Source organism: Chrysochloris asiatica, unplaced genomic scaffold (genome assembly GCF_000296735.1).
Source record: "Chrysochloris asiatica unplaced genomic scaffold, ChrAsi1.0 scaffold00556, whole genome shotgun sequence".
In the NCBI taxonomy this organism is placed as follows: Eukaryota; Metazoa; Chordata; class Mammalia; order Afrosoricida; family Chrysochloridae; genus Chrysochloris; species Chrysochloris asiatica.
The window spans coordinates 380,774-388,369 of record NW_006409074.1 but is presented as its reverse complement, the minus strand read 5'-3'; the positions used below and the strand labels follow the sequence as shown (position 1 = coordinate 388,369).

Below are 7,596 nucleotides of genomic sequence, written 5' to 3'. Positions count from 1 at the left end.
CAATGAGCCAGGCAAGTCAACACTCAAGTTAAACCTTCAGCACAGGAGGACCTGAGTCTAATCACAGGTGAATCTCGAAGGCAACACCAGGGTTGCAGGACCAGAAGAGCTGGTACAATCAGATGACCCTCAGAGGATCCAAAGATGAGGAAAGTGTCTACTGTGCTCCCACAGCTGTTCCCAGAGTCCTAATTCAAACTCAGATACAAAAAATGAACAAGGATTGGAGTATATCCCGAATATTCATTGTTGTAGCAACATAAAACACAAAAAACCACAAAATTCTTGCTGAATATCAAAATGGATAGGCTCAAATATTAACCCCAAAAGTGGATGTTTTTGAAGCTAAACATCCAAGCCAGGAGTAGCCCAACATTTTTCTTATGAATCTCCCTCCCAGCCTCTTAGAGAAAACATACAAAAACAGAGCGGACCTGTAGCTCACAAGTCTTCTCAACCTTCTTGAATGCTGCAGCCATTCAAACAGCATATGGGACGGTGCTGAGAAGTACCCAAGGCCCAAACCCCACAAGATGCCAACAGCTTCCTTTTCTTGCTAGCAAAGACTTTCTGCCTTGTTCCCAACAATACAAGAAACTAAAGGGCAAACCTCTCATGAAGTCTGATGACAGCTTGTAATTATTTCTAAGCTCAGTGGCACAGACAGTCACAACCATTTCCCAAAAGCATGAATGGAAATTAGCTCCCACAGTGGGTCAATTACGACACTCTGAGGCCGCAGGGCTCCGGACTGTGGACATGAGATGTGACTTATAAGTTTTACTCAAGCCTGTCATCCAAAACTTCAGCAGCTTCACGTTGTCTTCCTCTGATGCCCCAAGAATACTCAGGAGTTTCTGCGTGTCCTCTTTTGGGCGACTGTCCACCTTGGTGAATTTAAAAAGGACCTTCACTTTGCTATAAAAAAAACAAAACACAACACTCAGGTACCACAACATAGTCATGAGTTATGATCACTGGGTTGTACATGGCTGTTAGAACAGGAAGAGCTCTATGAGTGGTGCTGGAATTCGGGAGCTCATGGGGCAGCAGCAGGCCCACCCCGACACCAACAGACTTTTCATTTTGCCCACTAAGACCAATTCTGGGTGAGAAAACTGGAGCACCAACAGGGAAAAACTGTGTTCCTCTTAAATCTATAGAAGCAATTAGCACTCCTAAGTTTCACTATATTATTTGAAATCAGGATAATATTTAACTAGCAAAAATTTGACAAAATATTACTAAAATAAGTTGTTTTAAAAAATAAAAAAAGGAACACATTTTCTCTCAGATCTTTAAAGTTAATTAAGCAAAAAATAGTGAACTTTTTTAGAAGACACTTCTTACATGTGCTTACTGTCCTTACTTGATAGTCAACAACCCCTGGAGTTAGATACCATCCCGTTTCACAGAGAAGCCACCTGAAGCTTGGGGACATTGGGTTACTCAGAAAAGGCAGGCTCTTAGAGGCAAAGGATGTGTTCTTACTTCATCCACTCTTCCTTGAGACAGACGAGGCATTGGTCAACCACATCTACAGAAAGATTTTGATTGGTCAGAGCAGCTTCAATCTTATTCAGGATGGTAGGGCCAACTGGGAACAGGATGGAGGCAAAGCAAGCCAAAGTCAGGTCAGCACAGGAAGAGAGATTCAGGTGATATTTCCCACCTGCTTTCTGAAAGCAGAAGCCTTTCAGATGGAATCCGACTTGCTCCACAGTACCCACCTCGGTCTGCAGACACCGGACTTCCGCTGGTTACCACAAATTCATACTTGCTGAGAGACTGGTCATCCTCAGGCCCCGTCGGGTAAAGACTGGAGCGGGGGACCGTGTGAACCTCCACAATGACAGCAAATTCTGTGGCAGCATGAAGACACATCGCTCCATTAAGTGCCCCTCATCTCCACCCCTAAAACGTCCCCTGCATGCTGCACTCCAAATTACTTCAGGTCAACTAGGGGAAAACTTCCAGCCAAAGTCTTTGGGGATAATGTTTTCATAATTAAGACCTTTTGTATTTTATTTGTGAATAGAGGTAAGAGTTACTTTTAGTCCCAGTTAGTTTATTAATATTATATTATACTAAGTATTAATTGGAGTCCTGGTATGGTGCTTTAAGATAAAGCACTGGACCACAAGGTTGGTTTGAGCCACAGGTCAGCAGTTCAAACTTACCAACCACTCCTCAGAAATCCTATGCAGGGGCACTATGAGTTAGAACTGACTAGATGGCACATAACAATAACAAAACATTATTTTTTAAACAATTCATTTAATATGCAACAACCCTATTGCTCCCATTTTTTAGGCAGGGAAACAGACACAGAGAAGTTAATGCCTTGCCCAAAGTTACGCAGCTAGTGGGTAAGCTTGCAAACACTAACACTACATAGATCTGAAAGTACAAGGATCAAATTACAGTCATGCCCTGGGAAGCCAGATCTGGGCCCAGACTGACTCCTACTGTGTTAAGTGCCATCAAGTCGGTTCCGACCCACAGTGTTCCTGTAAAGAGTTTCCAAGTTTGAACTGTCAACCTTGCAATTAGCAGTCCAGTGCTTATCCAACAGCAACACAACAAGACTAACTCCTAGACATTCCCAAACCAAAAGATGAGGATGACCAGCTCCCTATTTGCTGTAGATGAGTAAACTCAACAGCACTGAGGGCATGAGCCACGCTGGACAAGCCCCACTGTACTACTGAATACTGAAGGTGAAGGACAGACTAAAGGTATAAGAAAGGAAGAAAAAATCAGAGTGGAAAGAAGAATGACAGGAAAGTAAAGCAAGAGAACAGATGACAGAACAAGACTGTGGTAAACAGGAGACACAGTATCAAGACACATCAGCCCTACCATAGATGGGGAAGGCAAGAGTTGACAGTTCCGAGCAGTCTCCCACCCCCAGAGGAGGAACCTGTTGTCCACTAGATGCACAACCCCAGCAAGCCACTAGCCATACAGTTCAAAGCCCACACCTCTGGTCAGCTTTATAAAAAAAAAGGAGGCCATGGCCACTTGGCACTAGAACACGATGAATAAATGTTCTAGTTCAATTCCCACTGGTCAGCAAAAAAGCTGGGTTTAGGACTTGGGTCCTCCCGTCTCCGTCCAGCAGACAGCCCCTTCCATCCACAGCTAGAGCTAATTCTACTTGTGACCCTGACGTCTGGGGACTCTCCAATCAGGCCAGGCCATGACCACACGCACCTGAAGACAGCACATGGGAGGGGATCTGTACCAGTGGGCTGAGCCCCAGGAAGTTGCACCGATACGCTTCCTCATACTGGTTGCTGTAAGGGATGATGCGGACACAGCCCACAGGTAGCATGGTCTAGAGAGGACAAGAGTGCCTCAGAACTGACAACAGCCAGAAATACCCCCTGCCTATCTATCTCCAGACACCTTAGTCCTCCCTCTCACTGGGCTTTCATGTCCTCAGCTGCACAGGGACATCTCCCACCCCAAAGGCTAACCTAACCATGACCTCAGTAGTGGTCACACACAGGCTGTGCTCAGTGATGTCAGTTCCTACTCGGTTCTTTGATATTTTAGTCTCTTCCCAACCCACCGAGAGTATACGTTTGTGGAGAGGCTACGTCATTTGTTTTTGTACCCTCATAGCGTAGGTAAGTAAACAAACACTTTCTACCAATTCAAATGTTACTCAGAGTCAGACAGGAGTCTTCACTCCTCCCACGGGAGGGGGACAGCTTGCTACAGTTGCACCCCACCATCCATTCATCAAGGACACTCTGCATTATGGCCTGGCCTGTTTTGATGACAGCCAGAAATCCTTCCAATGGCCTCTAGTGGGATTCAGAGATTAGGCTATCAGTTATCAGCCTGCCAGAATCATTTCCTTCTGGCTGACCACCATCTTTAACAGTCAAGAAAAAACACAAGTTTAGCTTCAATTTAAGCACTGACTCTTTCTAGAGGTTTTGTCCTGAGAACCCTAATATTCATCCCTAAAGTCACAATTTTTAAAAACCCGCTAAGCAAACACTGCCCTGATACAAAATACCCAAGGAAAAAGAAGCTCTTACCCGAAGAATTTCAAAAGCTGACTGAACAAGGTCCACATCTCTACTCTTCCAGATAACCTGGTTCCCCATGAGAACATGCCAGGCCAACATGTGGAAAGACGGGGCACCCAAGACCTGAGAAAGATAACTCAGTGTTTGCTGCAGCATCAAGAGGAGCATTTCTTTATCCTCCAATCGGAATTACTCTATTCCTGTGTTCTAGAAACTTCCCTCACATAATGGAAGGGAGATGGGCTTAGAAGAAAGGCATAAACTCAGCGACATGCTTGAAGACAAATGCTTCGGTGGTAGCAGTCCCAGGATTCATACCTAAAAGCCTGATTCCAGAGCTCTTGCACATGCTAGTATCTTTTCTCCCAATTTTATTTTTAAAAATTTGAAGCAAAGCTAATAGCTTTTTGCAGCTCTGTGCACACTGTATTTTGCTGAGCCATTTTATAGTCAGCTGCAGATATCATGACACTGGGTAAAAATGAAGGTCTTCATAAAAAACCCCAATATGTGGCCACCTCCACAGAAGTACTGCTTATGTGACCCCATCTGACATTCAGTCTCATTCCAGAGTCATGCCTCCTAATCATGCCCTTTATAGCTGTAATTCTGTGACCCAGGATCTAAAGGATCATGAACGCTTTTAGTTGTCATCTGTTTATTCTACATTAATACAAAACAGTCCCTCTCCCTTCACCACCTCTAATTAACGTCAATGACATTGATATTTCTTAAGTGTCCAGCCTACTGTCCTATACCATGCTGGATTGAAAAACAAAAAATCAAAAAAAGGGGGGATATAATACCACATTTAATGAAATCCCAACAGCTTCCAAGTACTTCCTGCCTTTCACAGAATTCAAAATTCCTTGCAACCTTAATCCAAGTAAGCACTGAAACAAGGATGGTTTCAGTAAAATGCATGATTTTCATGCATGAATAGTTTTCCATTCAGAAGCCCCAGTCTTCTTAATTACATTTTCCAAAACGGAAAAAAAAAACAACTTCTGTTAACAATAGTGGCTGCCCTGGTGGCACTGTGGGTTGTGTTGGGCTGCTAACCTAAATGTCAGCAGTTCAAATCCCCTACTCACTCCTCAGAATAAAGATGGTGCTTTAGAGAAACCCTACGGAGCAGTCTACTCTGCCCTGCAGGGCAGTCTATGATCCGGAATGGATTCAGTGGCAGTGAGTTTGGTCTTTGTTCTGTTTTGTTTGGGAATGACTAATGATTGTGAGCATTTCTTATGTTTGTTGGCCACCTGAATATCTTCTTTGGTGAAATGTCTGTTCATGTCGTCGACCCATTTTTAAACTGTATTATTTGTCTTTTTCTTGTTGAGGTGTTGAAGTGTTCTAGAAATTTAAAGAGATTAGTCCCTGGTCCAATATATCATTGCTAAAAAAGAAAATAAAAAAGGCCCTTTGTTACTCATAACTAACCCTGCTGGTTTTGAAACCAGTGGTCCCAAAGGACAAAGTGTCCAATGGAGATAAGGTAGAACACTTAAGTCCCTCTCCTTGAGTTCCTCCTCTGCCACCTACCTGTCTCATGTGACGAAGGGACTTAAAGACTGACAGCTTCCGGGACTGCCAACTTCCACAACCTGAGAGTGAGGACAAGTCTGTTGGGCATTTGATCAGCTCCCGCCCTTCTGCACCTTCAGGAAACACAGGAGTCTTCTCTTCAGTCTCAGAGTTGTCCCAGCTTTCTGATTCCTCTTCTAAATCTGCAAGTCAGATGACACACAGTTACAAAACATACTGTTCTATGTCCCATACCACCACAATGGCCTCTCTGAAAAGCTCTCATAGGCTTGACCACTGTAGTAAAGTGGACTTACTTGATATGGCATTTCTATCCATAGTTTTCATAGCTCCCACCAAGTGATTGGATTGTTGTTAAAAGTGCTGTCGAGTCAGTTCCGACTCATAGCAATCCTGTATAAAATTTCCAAGGAACAGCTGGTGAGTTTGAACCACTGATCCTGTGGTTCAAACTGACCCTATGGTTGAGTGTTTATCCTATAGCGCCACACCTGGACTCCAGAGATTGGATGTAACTATGCAAATAAGGTGGGTGGTACTCTTAACTTGGGGACTGATTATTTTTGTCATTACACTGGGTTTAAAAGGAGTCATCTTACAAGTAGGAACAGAAGCTCCTGGGGCCATCAAGAAAAGAGAACCCACAGCAGAGCATGCGACCCCTGCCTGGAAAAGCTGCTGCAGAAATGGCAGCTGCAGGGAGTGACAGAACAGTGTGATTCCCAAGCCATGGACTGAGTAAAGCTGAGGCCTCAGGCAGCTGGGCTTTTACCCACAGTGCAAAGGGAGCTTTGTTAACACTTGCCTGAAGATGACAGAGGCCAAGAGGCTGCATGGCTGAGAGACTAAGGATGAGAGAAAGGTCTGCCTGCAGTATGGCTTAGAAAAGGAATTCCTGGCCAGAAAACTGCTATATCCTGAGATGTTTCTGATCCTGAATTGTACCCTGATCACTTCTCTAATCAACCATATAACCAGTATTATCTGAGTTCTGTGTGGTCATTGCAACGAATGATTAAACCCAGCAGAGAAGCAGACAGTGCCACGAGAGGGATGGTTGGTGTCAAAATAGGGGAAAGAAAGTTAGACAGTGGAAACAAATCTGATCTCAGCCTTGCACTGAAAATGGAGTTGAATTCTCCTTTCCCCCTGTGTAGCCAGAGGTCAGACATGGCCCTCACTGTTTTTGCAACCACCCTTGCCATCTCCATTAGCCTCGAAATTTATAATTGCTACAGTGATGAGCGGTCCTAGAGTAGACTGCTCCCGGAAATGTGAAAGTACACTATGAGATTCTGTTTTTCACAGACAGTCTGCTCTAGTGAACATTCTGCTCCAGTTTCCCCGACTCAGGAATGCTTGTTTGAAGGCAAAACTGGGAAGTACCATGATTACAGGAATCGCACTGAAATAGCTCCAACTTATTAAAAAGGTAAAACCATTTACAAACTATAGCATGTGGAGGACTGCTCATAACACACTACAATCATTACAAGTCTGATCTATCCAATCCCACAGCGGAGGCCCAAAGTCACCAAAACGCAAATCACCCTGACTGAAAGTTCAGCAGAATCAAGGTTAGAGGGTCATTGGGCTACCGCCAAAGTGCTACTCCCTTGTTGTTGTTAGGTGCCATCAAGTCGGTACCGACCCATAGCGACCTTATGCACAGCACAACGACACACTGCCTGATCCTGGGCCAACCTCACTATTGTTGCCATGCTTGAGTCCATCGATGCTGCCTCTTGACCCATCCATCTCGTTGGGGGGTCTTCCTCTTTTATCCCTGACCCTCCACCTTGCCAGACATGATTTACTTCTCAAGCGACTACCCCTCCTGACAATATGTCCAAAGTATGAGAGACAAAATTTGGCCATCTTGACCTCTAAGGAGCACTCTGGCTGTACTTCTTCCAAAACAAATCTATTGGTTCTTTTGACAGTCAATGGCACTTTCAATATTCTCCTCCAACACCATAACTCAAAAGCATCAATTCTTCTA

At 44.3% G+C, this 7,596-nt stretch overlaps 1 protein-coding gene across 1 annotated transcript in view; it reads right to left on the bottom strand.

Moving 5' to 3' along the window:
- Positions 1-716: 716 nt before the first annotated feature.
- Positions 717-7,596, bottom strand: part of FLCN (folliculin) — a 20,168-nt gene continuing 13,288 nt past the window's right edge. Inside the window, exons 6-11 of the mRNA XM_006877695.1 lie at positions 5,592-5,776; positions 4,056-4,169; positions 3,217-3,340; positions 1,731-1,862; positions 1,492-1,597; positions 717-918 (exon numbers count right to left, since the gene is read on the bottom strand). Coding sequence (XP_006877757.1) covers positions 717-918; positions 1,492-1,597; positions 1,731-1,862; positions 3,217-3,340; positions 4,056-4,169; positions 5,592-5,776 — 863 coding nt within the window. The remainder of the gene's footprint in view (positions 919-1,491; positions 1,598-1,730; positions 1,863-3,216; positions 3,341-4,055; positions 4,170-5,591; positions 5,777-7,596) is intronic.